General features: G+C 40.7%; 2 protein-coding genes across 3 annotated transcripts; both read left to right on the plus strand.

Moving 5' to 3' along the window:
* Nucleotides 1-1032: 1032 nt before the first annotated feature.
* DEFB119 (defensin beta 119) lies at nt 1033-9474 on the plus strand. Of its 2 annotated transcripts, none has more exons than XM_045529506.1 (2): nt 1033-1263; nt 9196-9474. In XM_045529506.1, the coding sequence occupies exons 1-2, from the start codon at nt 1206-1208 to the stop codon at nt 9387-9389; spliced, it is 252 nt and encodes an 83-aa protein (XP_045385462.1). In that variant the 5' UTR covers nt 1033-1205; the 3' UTR covers nt 9390-9474. The 2 variants fall into 2 exon arrangements, with proteins under 2 accessions (XP_045385462.1, XP_045385463.1); XM_045529507.1 differs by lacking the exon at nt 9196-9474 and adding an exon at nt 2390-2647 and having other exon boundaries at nt 1077-1263.
* A 7723-nt stretch (nt 9475-17197) lies between these two features.
* Nucleotides 17198-17484, plus strand: DEFB116 (defensin beta 116). The gene has a single exon (XM_045528429.1). It carries the CDS (start codon nt 17198-17200, stop codon nt 17450-17452), a length of 255 nt encoding a protein of 84 aa, XP_045384385.1. The 3' UTR covers nt 17453-17484.
* The last annotated feature ends 3550 nt before the right edge of the window (nt 17485-21034 follow it).

Raw genomic sequence — 21034 nt, forward strand, 5'->3', positions numbered from 1 at the left:
ATTAAATATTATTTACTATTTCATGCCAGGTATGTCAAGGATTGCTAGCTCTCCCCCAGTGTTTGTTCTTCCCTTCCTCTTAGTAAGAAAACTCCTGAATTTGAGCTAGCCATGATCGCTCAGAATAAAGAAAACACTTCCAGCCTCCCCTGCAGCTTGGTGTGGCAATGAGCTCTGGCCAATGGACAGCAGTGGAGCGAAGTGTGTGACCTCTGAGTGGTGTCCTTAAAGGGAAGTGTGTTGCGCTTCCCTTCCTTCTCTTCCCCCGTCCCGATAGCTGGACAGGGACTTGATGGTGGGAACTGGAGAAGCTCTGGAATCATCACGTGAAGCTGCCATTGAGGGTGACAGAGCATCAAGCCACAAGGAACCAAGTTGCCCACTGAATCCTGAAGCTGCTATACTTAACTGCTTACCCAGATTATACATAAAAAAGGAATCAGTGTTGGTCTTTTGGAATCATTATTGTTGCAGGGGGGATAGCTATTAAAACAAGTCGAATTAATATCTTAATACACCAGGTGACGTTATGAGAACTGGGGTTATAAGCCAAGTTTCTGACATTCTAAATGGAAAGACAAACACGTAAAATAAATTTAAAAAGAACAGATGGATCTATGAACGTCATAAAACAAATTTATTATCATCTAGAGTGGTTGGAGTTTCATTATCCAGGGTGACCAGGCAAAGCCTCTCCAAGGAGGCGACATCTGAGATGAGATGGAAGGATGAGCAGAAGTCATCCCTGGGAAGACTGAAGAAAGAGCTTTATGTGGAGAACAAATGACACCTGCTAAGGCCCTGAAGTGGGAATAAGATTGGCAAGTTCAAGGTTCATAAAGACATCCACATGTGTATCCTTCTGTTAGAAAGCTGAGAATAAGTAATTCTTAAATTAAATGTTTCTTGATATGTATTTATGTGATAATAGATTCCTTTGTGGGTCTCAGGAGGCCAAATGGCTTTAATTGGCCGTGTCCTTACTGGCAGAGATGCTGGCCAGTTTCCCACACTCTCTTCTTGTGCTTTGCTGAGACATCTGCTACATACTGTCCTTTGGCCTGGCTGACCTCATCGAAATCCCCTCCTGTTCTAATTCGCTGCCCACGGCCCTGCTGATAAAAGGGAGGCTCATCCCTGCTACAGGGAACTCTGTTTCCATCCCCTGCAGCTCAGCTGCCTCCTTCTCTTGGGTCCTGCCAGCCATGAAGCTTCTTTTCCTGTTGCTTGTCCTCCTCCTGGCCGCAGAGCCAGTGGCATCAGGTAACTTGGGCCTCTCTCAAGGGTCTGGGATCCTGGTTGTGGGCTTCTCCTCTTTCCCTCCCCTCTCCCTGTGGGTGGAAGCTGAAGCCTTCCTTCCTTTCATGCAGCTTTGGGAGGTTTTCCCAGGACCGTCTCATGTTAACATTTCTCCCTGATTCTTTTTTGCTGAGGTGGTTGGATGATAGATGTTTGGAGCATCTGGCACTTAGAGGCTGGAGTGACATTCTGGTGGGAGCTTGGGAGAGGGCTTAAGGGTGGAGGATTGGGTGTGTGTTGGGGACTTGTTGAGGACTTTGGGAGATTAGGCTGAAGGCTGGGGTCCAGTTATGAAGGGGGAGAAAAGCCTTGGGTTGGAAGGATAGGGGGAATATTACGATGATGTGGAGGTGAGGACCTGGGCTTCCCCGAAGGCTTGGGGTGGAGTTAGCGAGGGAATGGGATTTTGAGCAGAGTGGAGCTAGGGCTAGGGATTAGGCTGCGAGTTAGTACAGCTTGGGGATGGGTTGCTGGTGGGAAATCAGGTTGGTAACTAGATTAGATTTGGGTTTGGTTTGGAGTTGGGGATTGGGGGCAAAGGCTAAGAGTTCTAATTTAGGTTGGACTGGGTTTTGAGTTTGAATTGGGTGAATACGGGGTCAAGGAGGATTGGAGAGTGGGTTGGGTCGTGGCTGGAGCTGGGGCTTGCTGGCTGGGCTTAAGTTAGACAGGGCCAAGCTATGAAAAGGAGCTAGGTCTGTTGTAGTGTGAGTGAATCCCCTCGGTTCCCTAACATGACAGGTGTTCGCTGTCCTTTTCCTGTCATTCCCAAGCTTTGCTAGGAGGGTCATTCGTTTAACATCAGCTGATCCCAAAGTAAGGAGTAGGAAGTCAAGGGATGGAAGATAGACGGGTGGGAAGTCTGAAAAAGGCTCTCCTGAAAACTCCAGGGTTCCCAGCTGGAACACTTGCCTCAGTTCTCTCCCCTTTTACGGTCTCTTCTCTCCTTTCCTGGGACTAGGTCCAGCATTACCTACTCAACCTGCTTTCTTCCCTTCTCCTCTGTCCTCCTGCTCCCCCTCTGCCTCCTCTTATCCCTCCACTTGAGGAATACTAACAACCACTTAATGGCTGTTCCTACACCCCCAAGGAGAATGTTGGATGGACGGACACTGCCGGTTGGTGTGCAAAAATGATGAAGACAGCATCTCACGCTGCCGAAATCGTAAACGGTGCTGTGTCCCTAGTCGTTATTTAACAATCCAACCAGTAACAGTTGATGGAATCCTTGGCTGGACCACTGCTCAGATGCCCACCCCAGATAAGAAGACAAAATAGAAATCATGTATAGAAATGACTTTGTTTCAGGTTCCTTAGTGTTCTCATCCCATTAAACTCACAAATTTGCTTCTTGTGTCTGTCGATCATAAGGAATGATACCCCAAATGGATTGAGGGTGGGGAAATGGCACGGTAGGGCTTAAAGCGTAGTGGAGAGAAGTCCCTTGGGCTGGGTCCCAGCAGTGGGTGGTGACTACAGTCTTGGAGGTGGTTCCCCATTGACCAGCCCAGGAGAGGCTATTGAGTCAGGCGTGGACTGAGGAGAGCATGGCGGGGCCTGAGAGATTTAAAGGCACAGCAGATGCCTAGAGAGGGGGAGAATCCTTGGGCTGGGAGAATTGGTCCATCTTGGGAGTAAAGGGGCTGGGGATGGATGGAGCTGAGTAGAGCCCAAATCCTTGGGTTCCTGGGGAGATAAGGTGACATGCTTTCCCATGGTCAAGAGCCCACAGCCCCAGGGGTCAGAAGGTTTATAAGAACTAAAAAAACGATAAAACACATGAATTTACTCATTTATATATAAATTTGTTCATTATTCCTTTTTTACATTCTTTCATTGATTTACCTATTCATCTATTCACCTCAGCTCTGCCACTTGTCACTGGCAGACTCTGCCTATAAACCTCTCAGAAATTCATCTTCCAGCCAGGCGCAGTGGCTCACGCCTGTAATGCTAGCACTCCTAGGTTCAGGATTAATAAGTAGGACTTCTCTGACTTCTGGTAAGAAGGCTGAGGGGACACGGAAGATGATAATAAGAAGCTGTGGGTGCCACATTGTGTGGTGATGCAGAGTGACATGCAGCCAACAAGCAGGGGAGTTGTAGCTCCAACAAGTTAGGAGCTACAAAGCACCTGAAAAAGCTTTGGGAGTTAGTTTGAGCACCTCTGAAACCCCTTTCTGGGGCTGCTGTGGCCTCTCTCCAAGGGGAAAGCATGAAGCAGGCTGATCTGCCTGCCCCACCCTCCCAAATGTACAGTTCTGCCCACTCTTCTTTGGGATGCAACTTGGCCCTCCTCCTCAAGGAAGATGGAAAAGGACCTTATCTCCCAAGGATGTGACAGAAATGGTGTGGTTTTTGGTATCGTAATCTTCCTTGAATCTCTCTCTCTCTCTTTTTTTTTTTTTTTGAGACAGAGTCTTGCTCTGTCGCCCAGGTTAGAGTGCTGTGGTGTCAGCCTAGCTCACAGCAACCTCAAACTCCTGGGCTCAAGCGATCCTCCTGCCTCAGCCTCCTGAGTAGCTGGGACTACAGGTGCACGCCACCATGCCCAGCTAATTTTTTCTATTTTTAGTAGAGATGGGGGTCTCACTCTTGCTCAGGCTGGTCTCAAACTCCTGATCTCAAGTGATCCTCCCGCCTTGGCCTCCCAGAGTGCTAGGATTACAGGCGTGATCCACCGCACCCAGACCCTTGAATCTCTTTTCTTCCCTTGCAGGCCAAGGGGTGATGAGGAGGGGTAGAGACATTGACAGCAGAGAGCAGGCCCATCTGGGGTAGGGGTTGCCGTGGCAGTTGTAGAAGCACTGTGGCCCCAAAGTGGGGGAGACTGGGCATCTGCATTGACCCTTCCCTGGGGTTGGTAAGTAGGCCTGCTGATGCAGCTGATGATCAGCCTCTGCTCTGCACACCAGTACCTGTAATCTAAGTTACATATGATACTGAGGAATCCACTTTCTATTCTTGCCCAAGGTTCAAAGGGGTAAAACATATTTCCTTCTTATTTCTCCTCATCCTTGCTTAGGCAGTGTATGTTCTCTGGTCAAAGTGAAATGGAATGGGCCACTTAGGATATCATGGCATATGTGTGGGTGCATGTTAGACTTCGTATTACACCCATTTGGACATGGGACACCCTGTATACCTTGTGCTACATTCAAGGCCTGGCAAATAGTGGGTGCTGATAACCATTTGTGGAATGAATGAGAGGCCTTTGAATGCCAGGTTCAGAAGTTTGGGTTGACACTGAGGAAAACAGGGGGCCATGGCCCCAGCGGTCATTATCCAGACAATGGATCTGACTGTGGATCTGGGTAATCGATGTTCAGAGGCCCTGACCTCCCCTAGCCAAGCCCTGACATGTAGAGAGTAGTGTGGCGCCTGAGAGAGGGCATGGGCTTGGAGTCATATTGAGTGCTGTCTGAGTCCTTGCTTGGCTTCTAATAGTTATGAGGCCTTTGCGAGCACACTGCTTCTCTCTGAGCCTCAGTGTCATAGTGCAAGAAAAGGAAATAAACACATCTACTTCAGATGGTCATAGGAAAGGTTCAATTAACATATATCAAGTGGCTCATAGTAGATACTCAGCAAATGGTAATGGTCATTATTTTTTCAGTCAAAGGATCATTTTTGTTTTGGAGGCCTCAATCCCAAGGGGAAATAATTATAATGCGAATGGCTAGCATTTCCTGAATGCTTATTATGGACTGGAGACCATGTCTCTGGTTCCTATGTGTGAACAGCCCCCAAAAACACAAAAGCAAAAACAAAAACAAAAACACCTCTGGCTATCACTGAGGGACTTCTGTCTGCCTAATTTCATGGGAATATTCTCAAGCTGTGTTCAGAGGTGTAGTCCAGGCAGAAATGAATCCTTCAGCAAAGAAACTTTATGTGATAATAAAAAACAACAACAATAGTTAACATTTATTTAGTGCTTACTATGTGCCCTTCCCCAATTGCTTTCCATTTATTAAGCCATTAACCCCCACAACTCTAGGGGTTAGGGATTATCGCAGCCTACACTGCACAGATGGAACAGGGTAGAAGAGAGAGGTACAGAAACTTGCCCAAGGCTACACAGCAAGTAAAAATGGGAGTCAGGATTGGAACCCAGGGTTTCTTGATTTTAGATCCTGGTCTTTTAATCTGTCTATAGCCCCTTAGGTTATTTTATTTATTTATTTTTATTTTGAAGTAATTATAGATTCACAGGAAGTTGCAAGAAAGAGGTCTTGTGTACCCTTCATCCAGTTTCCCCCAATGGTTATATATATTTTACATAACCACACTACAATATAAAAATCAGGAAACTGATATTGGTACAATAGATGGGTATACTTATTTAAAAAAATTTTCTATTTATAATATTTATTACTTGAGTGTTTTATAAAATGTATGACACAAATATATGTGTGTACTTCTGTGCTATTTTATCACAAGTGAAGATTTATGTAACCACCACCATAATCCATGATCAAGATATAGAGCTGTTCTATCACCACAGAGATCTCCTTCCTGGTACTCCTTTAAAGTCATACCAGCTCTCCTCCCCGTCCACACCCTCTGTCACGATGCCTGATCCCTGGCAACCACTAATCTGTTTTCCCATCTCTATAATTTTGTCATTTTAAGAGTGTTGTATAAATGGAATCATATGTGAGCTTTTGAGATTGGCTTTTTTCACTCAGCAGTATGCTCTTGAGAGCCATCCAAATTGTGTGTATCAATAGTTTGTTCTTGTTAATTCTCAGTATTTCTAGCCAGCACAGAAAGGAAAGAGGAAGGCAAGAAAAGGAAATAAAATATATACAGCTTAGAAATGAAGAAATAAAACTGTCTCTATTTGCAAATGCCACAATGGTTTCTGTAGAAAATTCCAAAGAATCTACAAAAAAACAGAATAAAAGAAAAAAAAAGAAATATAAAAGCAAAACACCTAAAACTAATAAAGAAGTTCAGCAAGGTCACAGGATACAATATAAACATACAAGAATCAACTGTATTTCTATATACTAGCAATGAACATGTGGACACTGAAATTAAAAACACAGTATCACTCAGAATCACTTCAAAAAAAATAAAATCCTTAGGTGTATATCTAACAGAACATGTACAGAAATTGTATGCTGAAAAGTGTAGACTACTGATAAGGGAAAATAAGATCTAAATAAATGAAGGGACATGCCATGTTTATATTAATATTTTGTAAGACTCAACTAGCAAAGATGTTAATTTTCCTCAAATTGATACATGCATTTAATATAATTCCTATCAAAATCCCAATAAGAGTTTTTTAAAGATATGGGCAAGATTATTCTGTCTATACCTTGTCTAAAGAGAAATCTGCAAAGGAAAAGAATAGTTAAAACAAAACTGAAAAAGAGTAAAATTGGAAGAATTATTCTACCAGATGTTAAGACATTATAAAGCAATAGTAATCAAGACTGTGGTATTGGTGGAGAGATATTAGTAGATACATAGTTCAATGGAACAGAATAGGGCACCCAGAAAAAGCCCCACACAAGTACAGCCAACTGATTTGTGACAAAGGAGCAAAAGCAATTTGACGAAAGAAGGATATCCTTTTTAAGAAATGATGCTGGAGCAATTGAAAATCTACAGGGGGAGGGAAAAAAAGAACCTCCACCTAAACCTCACACCTTACACAAAGACTAACTCAAAGTGGATCATAGCCTTAAATGTAAAAAACTATAAAACTTCTAGAAGAAAACATAGGAAAAAAACCTTCTGACTAATGGCTTGGTGAATAATTCTTAGACATGAAAAGAACAACTGACAAAAGAAATAAAATGGATAAATTGGATTTTTCCAAAATTTAAAACTTTTCACTTTGTGAAAGACCTCGTGAAGAGAATGGTTGAAAAGACAAATCACCACTGATCAAGGGTATTTGCAAGCCACGTATCTGACAACGAACTGGTATCTAGAATATAGAGAAAGCTCTTAAAAATCAAGAGTAAAAAACAAACAATCCAATTAGAAAAAGACAAAAGGCATGAAAAGACATGTCAGTGAAGAGGTTATACAAATAACAGATAAGCACATGAAAATATATTCAACATCATTAGCTATTAATATTAGGGAAATGCAAATTAAGACCAGGATGAAATACTGCTGCATACCTATTAGAACAGCTAAGATTAAAAATAGTGACTTCCCCAACTTTTTCTGAATTTTGGCCCCTCAACTCTCCATTATCTTGTTGGCCTTTGATGCCTTCTGACAAATTAAAAAAATGTCTCCATCTTTCTTCTGCCAGATTTTATCCCAAATTTCTATTTTATTATTACTGGAAGTAGAAGGATACAAAACATTATTTTGGCCATTGTATATTAAAATTTTCATATCATTTTATCCAAAAACTTCACCTATTATCACATTGATCCTCTTTAATTTATAAACTATAAGTATTTTCAAAAACATTTCATTTTGAGGAGGTTTTTTTTTTTTTTTTTTTTTTTTTTTTGAGACAGAGTCTCACTCTGTTGCTTGGGCTAGAGTGAGTGCTGTGGCGTCAGCCTAGTTCACAGCAACCTCAAACTCCTGGGCTCAAGCAATCCTCCTGCCTCAGCCTCCTGAGTAGCTGGAACTACAGGCATGTGCCACTATGTCTGGCTAATTTTTTCTCTACATATTTTTAGTTGTCCATATAATTTTTTTCTATTTTTAGTAGAGACGGGGTCTCACTCTTGCTCAGGCTGGTCTTGAACTCCTAACCTCGAGCGATCCACCCGCCTTGGCCTCCCAGAGTGCTAGCATTACAGGCGTGAGCCACTGTGCCCGGCCGAGGAGGTTGTTAAATAATGAATCAGATGGTCTAAAACAAAAATAAAAACAAAAAACACTGGAAACGACCAAAATGCCCCTCAATAGCTGAATGGTTAAGTAGTAAGCTACTACATCCATGCCATGGAATAGTATTCAGAATTAAAAGGAATAAACTATTGATAGACCCGACTTGGATGGGTCTCACGTTCTGTTGATTTGTCTTCATTCAAGTAATTTTTGCTGGAACCTGGACATTTTTGGTATTATGTTATGAGATTCTGGATCATATTTAAATGATCTTTGTAAGCCTGCCTCCTCTGACACTGCTCTGGTGAGGAAAGAGTGGTGTTGCCATGTGGGGGTGGGGTCCAGCTTTTCCACTTGGCTTCCCTTGACCTGGAGGGAGACGGGGGAGGGCTCCTCATTCCTGGAGGGCGAGGGTGAAAGTCCTCCTCTGTCACCACCCTATCAGGGAGATGGAAGGATGCCTTCTTTTGTCAGGTAGGGGCAGTCGAGGCCCCCCACTCGGGCTTGTCTGATGCCACCCTGGGAGGTTACACCTCATTACTGCTTGCAGAAGGGAGAAGACTAGACTCCACTCAGCCATTTTGGTGGAGGTGTGAGTGGGGCTGTAGTTTTGTCTGTGGCTTTTGACTGAAAGCAGAGTGGGTATTGTCTAAAATGCTCTGTCTTGCTTGGCTACACCTTTCCTGGTCCTTGGGCTAGAAAGAGCAGACTTTTCCTGGGACCTTTTAAGTCTGCACTTATTTGTGTTTCCAAATCCCCCACTTTTCCATCACAAGTCCGAGATATACAAAAAGAAAACCCAGGAAGTTCATGGCTGTTTCATTCCTGAGGTCCCTGCTGGGTTTGCCTTCTTTTTTTTCACCCTTCAGAGTATTCTTATATTTGTTTCATGTGTATTGCCCAGGGTTTTAAACCATACTTAGCAGGACAAATAGAAAAAATACATTTACTCCATTTTTCTGGAAGTGAAAATCACTGTCGCCCTTGAGGTTTTTACTACGCTCCCTGACTCATCATACCTATGTTACTGCTAGGTGGAAATTAATTATTTGTGTGTTTTGTTTTGTTTTTTGCCAGCCAGACGTCATGCTCTTCAATGCATGGGTAAGAGTGGAGTCTGTAGAAACTCCTGCAAAAAGGATGAAAGGCCCTACTTCCAGTGCAAAAACTATCAACCATGTTGCCTCCAATCCTACATGAGGATAAGCCTTTCTGGCGCAGAAGAAAATAATGACTGGTCCTATGAGAAACGCTGGCCAAAAATACCTTGAGTGATGGTGATCATCATTCTTAAGCTCTCTGGGAACCCAGACCTTATGTCAACACCCCCCCCATTAAAATTCATGCACTCTCCTACCCGTATCTGTCTTTCATCCACTGGAAATCACAGTAAGAGATTGGATTTTGCGTGGTGACATGTCTGTCCCATTCTGGATACAGCTCTATGTGAGAGAAGGCTGGAAAACTGGAGTGACAATTAGGGAGGGGCTAGACAAGCCAATGAGGATGGACAGAGAATGTATTTGAGTCCAGTGAAGGAGGGCTGAATGGTTCAGGCAGGGTCATGACTTAATCTGTGCTGTGTCAGACTCAGAGGGGAACCAGAACCAGTGGGATGGGTGCACATCGTGGCAGGTGGACGTCTTCCAGGCAAATTTGGCTTAGTTCATGGAAGAACTTCCATAAAGAAAGGCTTAGTGTCTTAGCAGTTACTCTTATAGATGCAAAGATTTAGAATTTTGATTTTGACCACTTATGCTGCCATTCAGAGGCAGGACTAACATAAGGGATGCCTTTGATATCCCAAGACACCTGTTGGGGAGACAGAAGGACACATGGAAAGATCAGTGTTGGAATATTTAACTTAGTGATCAAGGCTGTGCATAGGTCACTAGCAAGTGAGAAATACTAAAAATGGGTTATAAATCTGTCATGGAAATAATTTGACATTTCAAGAAGAGCACTGAAGAGTTTATCATTAGAAATAGTGAAAATCTTAGACTTCTTTACCCAGCTGTTTCTATCTAGAATTACACATGGGATGGGGGGAGGGTCACCATGATGTTTTCAGTGCTTCATCTCTGACTGAGTTCATCCCTCTGAGCTGTGATGAACCTTTGGGCCAGAGGTCTCAGTTGCATGTACTACCTCAGACGGCTCAACTGTGACTGTGTCGCTTTTTACTTCAAAGTGGCGTGTAGTGAACGTTAGTGTTAAAATTACATCAAACGGTACTGATGTCAAATCATATGAGGGTGTGGGAGGTGTCTCAGGAACTTGCCAGGGCCTTTTACTGTCTGGAACACAGCAGACTCGATGATTTGTACACTTTCCTTTCATCGCTTCTTCATTTTTGCGTTGTTTCCTGCAGTGCCCAGATTTGTTCCAGCATTTTTTTTCACCACCATAGGCTGGGTAACAAAAGGAAAGACCACTGATTTCACTGATGCTTTCAATTTTACCAGCATGATTGTATATCTGGCATCCTGTAACCACACTGTGGGTCATAATTAGACTATGCCTGCACCTCCTCCTGCCTCAGGCCAGGTAAATACTGTGTTTTTAAAAATGTCAGTTTCCGACCTCCCACCTGCCCATTTTTAACTTTTCTGAAAGTGAGATGAATCTTACCATCAATGAAAAGAAATTTGCTCATCATAAGGAATTGGGGCCAGTTATAATGAAGCTACCCGGGCATGTGCAAAGCTACCTGCATAAAGGAAGTTCATCTTGATGCTACAGTGATTAAGTTATTTGCATTGGTCATATTCTATGTGATGAAATTTCTTTGACTATCTTCTACGGCAAAACATACATGCAAATGAGTATGTGAAATATATTTGTGTAGTTTAAAGACTAATGATATAGCACCTCTTGTATTTTCCTGGATAGAGCTGGAACCCATTCTACTAAGTGAAGTATCCCAAGAATGGAAAAATAAGCACCACATGTACTCACCATCAAATTGGTTTCACTGATCATCACCTAAGAGCACATTTAGGAATAACATCAATTGGGAGTTGGGCAGATGTGGGGGGACAGAGGGGATGGGTGTATACATACATAATGAGTGCGACGCGCACCGTCTAAGGGATGGACACACTTGAAGCTCTGATTTGGCGGTGGAGGGGGGGTGGGCAAGGGCAATATACGTAACCTAAACTTTTGTAACCCCATGAAATGCTGAAATAAAAAAAATAAAGCAAACAGAAACCCTCAAAAAAAAAAAAAAGACTAATAATAAAATGAGTACTATGTGCCCATGCCCTGATTAAGAAATAGAACATTATTAGAACCTTAGAATAGTGCAGGTATTCTGATGTGATAGGCTTCATGCACTCAGATTTTAGGCCAGTATTTCTTAAACTTTAATGTGCATGGGAATTATGTAGAGTCTTGTTCAAAGGCAGATTCTGATTCAGCTGGTGGGGCAGGGTCTGTGTTTCTGCTTTTCTAACAAATCTCTAGATGATGCCAAAACTGCTAGTGTGTGGGCCACACTTTCTGTAGCAAGGTATCAAGCCACAGAAAAACCTCAGTAAGTTCCACATGCTCAATATCATACTTTCTATGTTTTCTAACCAAATGGAATAAAATTAGAATAAAAACTCTTATGTTTGGAAATTAAGTAATGTGGTAAAGAATAAAAGACAAGAAGAGGAGGAAAAAAGTGAGAAATAATGAAGTCAGAAGTAATGAAATCAGAAAACTTCTGGAAAGAATGACAAAGAAAAAATAGAGGATAATAAAAATAATCTGTAGTGAAATAGTGAAAAAAAAACCCCAGATCTAGCATATTAAAAATAAAAGAACTATCAACAACTGTATGCCAGTAAAATCAAAAACCTAGATGAAATGGGTAAATTCCCCAAAAAAGTTCCAGGGATAGCATAGGAAGAAAATACAAACTTGAATAAATCAGTAAGTGTTAAGAAATCAAAACAGCAGTGGAAGACCCTTCTTCCTAAAAGCCTTAGCCCCAGATCATTTTTTTAAGTTGTGGTAAAACACACATAAAATTTACCATCTTAACCATTTTTAAGTGTATAGTTCAGTGGCATTAAGTACATTCACGTTGCTATGCTGCCATCGCCACCACTTATTCACAGAACTCTTTTCATCTTGCTAAACTGAAACTCTGTTCCTGTTAAATAGTAAATCATTTCCTCCTTCCCTCAGCCCTTAGCAACCACCATTCTACCTTCTGTTTCTATGAATCTGCCTACTCTACGCATCTCATATGAGTACAATCATACAGTATTTTTCGTTTTGTGACTGGCTTATTTCACTTAGTATAATGTCTTCAAGGTTCAATCACGTTTTAGTATGTATCAGAATTTCCTTCCTTTTTAAGGCTAACATTCCATTGTATATATATGCCATATTTTGTTTATCCATTCATCCATTGGTGAATGTTTGGGTGGCTTCTACCCTTTGTCTATTGTGAATAAATGTTGCTATCTTAGAATATTTTAAAAGTAAATTCTAATTTCACAGAAAATTTAAGTAGCATTTTATATAACATGTTCCAGAAAATAGAAAAACAAAAAAGGAAAGCTAACTGGCTCATTTTATGAGGCTAGTGTAACTTTGGTTCTAAAACCAGAAAATTATAGATCTATTTTCTTTATAAATACAGATGTGAATATATCCTAAATAAAGTATTAGCCAACTGAATTTGATGGTGTATTAAAATATATCATGATCAAGTAGGGTTTAACCTCAAATGCAAAATCAGAAAATCTATCCATGAAATTCACCACCTTTATAGAACTAAGGAGATAAATTATAGAATTATCTTGGTGTAAAAAACATGATTTGGTAAAGCGGGAACAGAAGGGGAGTTTCTTAATTTGGTGAAGAAAAAAATTTGGAGAAACTTTAATTTCCATTGAGATGAGAAAAACAATGATACTCTCAATTATTGCTATTGTCTGAAATAACAGTGGTGGAGAGCTGGGCACACTGGCTCATGGCTATAGTCCCAGCTACTCGGGAGGCTGAGGCAGGAGGATCACTTGAGGCCAGGAGTTCAAGGCCAGCCTGGGCAACATAGTGAGATCCCATCTCTTAAAAAAATTTTTTTAAAAATTGTGGTGGATCCGGCCAATGCTAAAGGAAGACAAAAGCAAAACAAAAGTATAAGGATTAAAAGGAAAAGATAAAATTGTCTTTCATTTCAATAGTCATGATTACGATATAAAAAAGGAACCAATAAACTATTGTAATTAATAAGAGTTCAGTAGTTATGTCAGATGAAATATCAACTTACAAGAATCTTTTCTACATTAATAATAACTAATTAGAAAATATAATAAAATAAATGGGATAGCTATGAAGTAGCTTGTGTTAAACTAAGAATATCTAAGACTTCTATGAGGGTATAATTTAAAACTCTAACAGAAGATGTGATCTTCGATGGGATGATGTAAGCATTCTAAAGATTAACTATACTCTAAATTAATCCATAAATTTAATTCAGTTCTAATCAAAATCTCAGTGGAAGTTTTGACAGACTTGATTATTTTACTTTAAAACTTATAAACTTGTAATAGAGAATAAGTCCAGGTGTAGTGGCTCACGTCTGTAACCCCAACATTTGGGAGGCTGAGTTGGGAGGATTGCTTGAGGCCAGGAGTTTGACACCAGCCTGGGCAATATAGCAAGACCCATCTCTAAAAAAAAAAAGAAAGAAAGAAAAATTAGCTGGGTGTGGTGGTGCACACCTGTTGTCCCAACTACTTGGGAGGCTGAGGTGGGAGGATTGCTTGAGCTCAGGATTTGGAGGCTGCCATGAGCTATGATCTTGCCACTGCTCTCCAGCCTGGGTGATAGAGTGAGATTCTTGTCTATAAAAAAAAAAAAGAATGAAGACTGATAGCTAAGGCTACTTTTTAAAAAAGCAAGACAAACCTGGCTCTTCTAAACCCTGACATACTATAAGCCATTGTGATATGACAAATACAGTATCGTAACAAGAGGAAACAAAGAGAACAGAATAAAGAGCTCAGATATGTGCAATGACAACGACATCACAAATCAATGGAGACAGCATAGATTGTTAACCATATTGTGCTGGGAAAATGGCTCACTCTATGAGAAAGATAAAAGGGGATGTATGCATTCCATCTGGGGACTTAACGGCCTAAATGTGAAAAGCAAAACTAAAAATTTATTAGAAGATAATATCAGAGAATCCTTTGGGACGTAAGAATGGGGAAGGACTTCTTTAACAAAACCACCAAGCACAATGCATGAGGCAAAAAACTGTTGACTTTGATTACCAAAATTATGTATTTCTGTTTAATGAAGGTCAAAGTTTAATGCATTGGCAAAGTTCTATAGACAGGCAAATGACAGATTGGGAGGTAACATACCCAGCGGACTAGAGAACAATATAAAAAATAGATAAAGAACTTCCGCACAACAGCAAGAACTCACAGTTGCTCAGTAGAACAATAGCAAAGGATATAAATAGGCAATTAATGGTCACTTGTTTATTCATTCACGAAATGTTTGCTGAGTGCCTACTGTATACCAGGCACTGATCAAGATGCAGGAGATTACATTCATTAAAAAAGTAGACCAAACTTTCTGTTCTTATGGAGATTTCAGTCTTTTCAGGAGACAATAAACAAGACAGTAAGTAAGAGAAGAAAGTAAATGGAGAGCTATGACGCAGGGAAGTGGGGTAGGAAGTGTGTGATCAGAAGGCAAGTAAAGACCTCATTGAGAATGAAGGGAAAAGGTGAGTTATGAGACCAACTGGAGGAACAGTGTACCAGGCAGAGGAAGCAGCAAGTGCAAAGGCCCAGAGGCAGGATCTATCTCAGTTTTTTTTTTTTTTTGAGACAGTCTCACTCTGTTGCCCAGGCTAGAGTGCCGTGGCGTCAGCCTACCTCACAGCAACCTCAAACTCCTGGGCTCAAGCGATCCTTCTGCCTCAGCCTCCCGAGTAGCTAGGATTACAGGCATGTGCTACCATGCCCGGCTAACTTTTTTCTATATATATTTTTAGCTGTCCATATAATTTCTTTCTATTTTTAGTAGAGACGGGGGTCTCACTCTTGCTCAGGCTGGTCTCCAGCTCCTCAGCTCAAATGATCCAACCCGCCTCGGCCTCCCAGAGTGTTAGGATTACAGGCGTGAGCCACCGCGCCCGGCCTATCTCTCAGTTTTTGAAAAACAATAAGGTAGGTTGGTCCAAGTGCAGTGGTGTTTACAACTAATTGATCACAACCAGTTACAGATTCCTTTGTTCCTTCTCCACTTCCACTGCTCCACTTGATCAGCAAAAAACAAACAAACAAACAAACACAAAATAACAACAACAACAACAACAAAAACCCAAAAACCAAAAAAAGAAAAACAATAAAGTGGCTACGGTGAGTGTAGAATAAGTTAAGTGGAGAGTCATTAGAGAAAATATAACGGAGGCTGAGATCACATAGTCTTGCAAGTCACTGGAAGGAAGCCATTGACACATTTCGATCACAGGATAATAAAAGAAATGCAGATTAAAAGAGCAGTGTGAGATTATATCCATCAGACTGGTAAAAATAATGCTGAGTGTTGGAGGGATTACAGTGATAGAAAAATCCTCATGCAGTGCTGGTGGGAGGGTATGGATATCTCCCTGTCCCTATAAATGTCACTGATTTTTATTTTTCTTCCTTAAATGTAGGAGAGGCTGTCCAAGATAAAGCATGAAGACTTTATGCTTCTTTCATCATCTCAGCTCTTCCCTCCAATTAACCAATCTTACCAGAAAACTCAGACTTAAAACCCCAGAACATGCCAATGTTTCCTTCACTCCCTGTGTACCGAGTTTCTATGACCCATGGATTGCTTTTACAAAATCTTTCTCATCTCTCTTTCCTAGACTCCAAATCTCCACTAGAACTCAAAGCAGACACAATTGGTTCCATATGGATTACACAGAATTGTTCCTGATTGTGCCTGGAATTACAACTGGAGAATTACTCAAAACCCCAGAAGCTGGCAATTTCTGCTGGCAGTGTCCTGAAAGATACATAAGGGAGGAATTAATGGAGTCAATAATTTTAGACTTATTTAATCTGATCATTCGACTTCTAAGAATCTACCCATAAAAATCCTTGTCCAGATACATAGAGTTATACAAGTATGTTGCCGACGTGTTAGAAAATTAGAAAACATCCCAAATGACTATACATAAATTATGATTTATCCTACAATAGAACTATAGAACTTTACAAAGAATGAGACAGATCTTCAGATGGTGACATGGAAAGGCAGCCACAAAATATTAGGTGAAAGAAGAATGCTGTGTAACTATGCATCTAGTGTGGTTTTTTTAATAAAACAGAAATATTTAGATTTATTTTATGTGAGTTTGGTCGTATATTAAAATGCCTCTTGAAAGATATACGATAAAGGGGAAAATAGGTCCTCTTCAGCAGCATTTTCAATGTTCTGGTCAGGACTTTAGATATACTAATTAAAAAAAGCAGTGATGATAAAAAGCTTAGGCTTTCATTATAGAAGGGAGAAGAAAAGTCAGTTTTCTCTTCACATAACAGCTCTGCAGATATTTTCTTTTTCTTTTTTTGAAACAGGGCCTCGCTCTGTTGCCTGGGCTAGAGTGCAGTGGCATCATCATAGCTCACTGCAACCTCAAACTCCTGGGCTCAACAACCAGCTAATTTTTCTTAATTTTTGTAGAGATGGGGTCTCACTATGTTGCTGAGTCTGGTCTCGAACTCCTGGCCTCAAGCAATCCTTCCACCTTGGCTTCCCAAACATTTAATTACTTATTGTGTGCTGGGTGCTTTTCTGAGCATGCTATCGATGCTAATTTAGTCATTACAAAAACTTCAGGAACTTGGCTCTATTATTATGCCCATTGTGGAGGTGATGGAGGACAGGAGGGCTGAAATAACTTGCCTGAGGAGGGAGAGATAGGAAAGGACAGAGCCCACATTTGAATCCAGGTAGTTTTGATTTCAGATCCTGTGCCCTTAATACTCTCAGGGTTTGTGCTCTTTAAGTCATGTTTTCTCACCACTGTTATCACTGCTGCATGAAACTAAACCTAGCTATGTCTTTCCCAGGTGGCCTGTTCAGATCCCATAATGACAAGAGCCAAGAGCCTTGGAATCCATGTGAGCTCTACCAAGGCACGTGCAGGAACAACTGCAGGAAATCTGAAATTCAATATTTAAACTGCCTACATGATCAAAAGTGCTGCCTGAAATTTTCTGCGAAAGTAACCAGTTCTATCAATGCGAAGCAGGATTACAACTCCAGCTCCAACTTGTCAGTTGCAAACACATCAAGCCACTCTCCAATTTGAATGTCACCAACATCACCCCCTCTTGTAGTGATTTCTCCTCCATTCTGGAGCACTTTCCCCATAAAAATGCATCCCTTCTCATGTGTGTGTCTTTCATCTGTGAGTAGTCACCATTGGAGAGGAGAGATTAGGCTGGGAGCGCCATGGAGCATAGGAAAGGGCATTGGCCGAAACAGCACATAGGGTACTGGCATAGCTCAGGGTGGGGACAGGGTGCTGAAAAAGGAGAAGATCACCTTTCTGCTGTGCTTTGGCACCATTCTGGAGGCTGCGTAGGGAAGGTGACAACTGGATTGAGTCTGGATGATCCAGTGAACATGCAGAAGAGATCATTAAGTCCTTTAAGGAAACACTGCAGGTTCAGGATAGGGACCATAGGGCTGCCTTTGATATCAAGAGAACTGACCTGGTCTGCTTGGCATGATGCAGTATCTTCAGAAGAACCAGAACCAGATGGATGGATGCAATTGAACATACGAATTTGTTGGACAAATTAAGGTAAAACTTTCTAAGTGTCATAGCTATTGGAAAGTGGAATAAATTGACTTGTCACTGGGCCTTCTAGTTTTGGGGTCTAGACAACATTTCTGGATGTGAGACAGAGGTGATGGTAGTTATGGTGTTAGAGAGGGATTGAGCACAGAAACTTACACTGTACTTGATGCCTTTCTTTGCTGAGAATTGAGGAATAAATTTAGTTAAAACTATTTGACATGCTACAAAATTTTTATTGTGTTATCTATACTCCTCTTATAGGACTAATGTCTCATTTCTCCCCTCTTTGTATCTAAACTTCTAGAACTTGTGTTTCCAACTAAGTTCTCTAAGTACTGGATTCCCCATTTCTCCTCCAGTAAGAGAAATCTGGGTTTTGTGCTCATCAATCCATTGAAATGGCCCTGGTTTTTGTCACCGATGGCTTCCTTTTTGAAAAATTAAGCATTCTGTACATGTTACCATTCACCTCGCCTTTAGCTAATGTTTTACAGCATTTCTCAGTCCTTCCTTGAAACCTTTGTTTGTCTTGGCTTCTGGTTCCTGGGTGTTCTTTCTTAGTTATTTTTGGAGTTTCTTCTTCTGCCACCTGCCCCGTAATATTTCTTTGCCATTTTCTGTTCTTTTTCTTTCTCTCTTCATTATACAGACTTTACCTGCACTGTCTTATTGTTTCTTAGACAAATGACAATCCCAGCCCCAACCAATGGATCAAAGGCCATGAACTAAATGCCCATTTTATAGTTGACTTCTAACTTGCATGACGCTTAGAAGTCTGGTGAGGAAGTTTAATGCTTGTATCTCTCCCTAACATTCAGCCGTGTTTGTTAGACAGGGGGTGGGGTTTTGTCAGAAGCCAGGTTTCAAGGAGGGATGCAGAAATTTGCTGGCATAGCAGCATGACAAAGAAACAAATTTTAATATTTGGAGGAGAGTATTGGTCCTGGGTTGAACACAGTAGTTGAGCCATAATGTTTCTAGACTTTCCACTTTGGCAGTATTTGGAGAGGAAAACCAGTTGTGGAATTTCAGGTTTAAGGCACCAACTCCTATTTCCCTGGTTTCCACATGTCTTAGGGAAAGAAGCATGAATGTGGAGTCAGAAGGATTTGTCCCTTGTTCCCCATCAGTGCTCAGTAGCCATTTGATGTTGGGCAAATTCTGTATTCATGTATTCTACCCGGACTACATCTCTGACTTGCATATTGAATTACACATTTGTTATATTCTCTTAGATTTCTCAGCTATCTCAGACTCAAGATGTCCCAAAATGAACCCCAAATATGTTTACCTGGCCTTTCCTTTGTCTTCTTCTCCTCTGTAATTAGCACCTACAATTCCTCCTGTTGCTCCATTCAGAAACTTGGGACACATTCTTGTTTCCTCAGTGCATCTCAAGTCACCACGTTCAAGCCATTAAAATGTACTTTTAGTGCCAACTCTCGAACAGATCTCAATTTAATGATGAAATCAGCATTTGCATAATGAAAAGTAGAGGATTTACTATTCTTAAAGTGAAAATTTTTAACTAATTAAGAAACCCTTAGTGTTTTATTCCTTCAAAAGTACATTTTTACGCCTTTGGGGATCTTCATCTTTGTTCTTCTCAACAAGGGATTGTGATTCCCTTTGTTTAAAAATGTATATTTTTCTATATTTATTTCAATTGTTATTAATACTCCCATCAAATAGCATCTTTGAAGTTTGCTATTTTATAAGATCCACCTTCTTCTCCCCAGCACAGCATCAGTTTCTCTCATTTTTCTTTCTCAAGTTTCACTGTCTCCACTGTTCATCTGTACAAATCTCACAGGGATTTTTGAGTATGTTGTTATAAAATAAAGCCTGTAGTTTTGATGTGTTAAGCAATGGAGGTGAAGTGGTTCCCAGTCCTCTTTCCTTCCTGAAAAACAGTTCTAATAAATGGAAAACACTTATTTAAAATTTTTGAGTCTGGTCATTCTTGTAAAAAAGTTTGGCATAGTTTGTAAGATCCTAAGAAAAATGGAGGTGGGGTATAAGATGTGGACTGAATTCACATGTGACTTTACTTTCAAATCCTCCTCTGGATCTCCCTTCTGCTGCTCAAAGATACACCATGGCTCCACACCTGGGTGCAGAAGTGCTCTGAACTTCACGTAGAGATTATAAACTGAATCTGACTGTGTTTTCTGCCTGTCTGTTAACCCTTACCTGAGAAAAATCAGATCACTGTTTTATAGGTTAGACCTCACTCTGGGGGAGTCCTCAGTCAAATGGCCAAGAAGAAGTCCCATCCCTGATTATTTTAAACTACTGTGGTATCACTTAATATAATTTGGAATTGGTGACCAGAGATTACCCCTAAACTAGTGTTTTTCCCCCTGCTGTATCTTGAGGGCAGGATGTCCCAGAATATCTAAGAGAAAAATCTGGAAATCTCCCATTTGGGCCAGAAAGCAGTCACAGTATTTGTGGAAAGAAGAGGCTTACAAAGGAAATCAAAATTCTAAATTCTCTCCTTTACAGATAGGCCTATGAAAGGTTGAAAAGCGTCATCAATAAACCTCAAAGAAAAACCCAGGACCTGATGGCTTCACTGATGAATTCTACCAAGTATTTAAAGAATAACTAAGACCAGTCCTTCTCACACTCTTCCAAAAAATTTGAAGATGAGGGAATACTTCTAAACTCATTTTATAAGGGCAGCGTTAGCTTAAGGCCAAAGCCATACAAGGATACTACAAGAAAAGACAATTATAGGCCAATGTCTCTGATGAACACTGATGCAAAAAGCCTCAATAAAATAATGGCAAGCTAAATTCAACAGCACATTAAAAAAATCATTTACTATGATCAAGTGGGATTTATATCAGGAATGCAAAGATGGTTCAAATCTATAAATGTGATACACCACATTAACAGAATGAAGGAAAAAACCATATGATCATCTCAATAGATGCAGAAAATGTATTTCAAAGAACTCAACATCCTTTAATGATAAAAATGCTCAACAAATTAGGTATAGAAAGAAGTGACCTCAACACAATAAAGGTTATATATAACAAACCCACAGCTAACATCATACTCAACAGTGAAATACTGAGA

The sequence above is a fragment of the Lemur catta genome, chromosome 17 (genome assembly GCF_020740605.2).
Source record: "Lemur catta isolate mLemCat1 chromosome 17, mLemCat1.pri, whole genome shotgun sequence".
Classification (NCBI taxonomy): Eukaryota; Metazoa; Chordata; class Mammalia; order Primates; family Lemuridae; genus Lemur; species Lemur catta.

What these genes read in the sequence shown, in the direction of transcription:
- DEFB119 (XM_045529506.1), top strand. Translation starts at nt 1,206, where the DNA reads ATGAAGCTTCTTTTCCTGTTGCTTGTCCTCCTCCTGGCCGCAGAGCCA. An exon ending in CGCAGAGCCAGTGGCATCAG is followed by an intron (nt 1,264 to 9,195) that starts GTAACTTGGGCC and finishes GTTTTTTGCCAG; the next exon opens with CCAGACGTCATGCTCTTCAA.
- DEFB116 (XM_045528429.1), top strand. Translation starts at nt 17,198, where the DNA reads ATGTCTTTCCCAGGTGGCCTGTTCAGATCCCATAATGACAAGAGCCAA.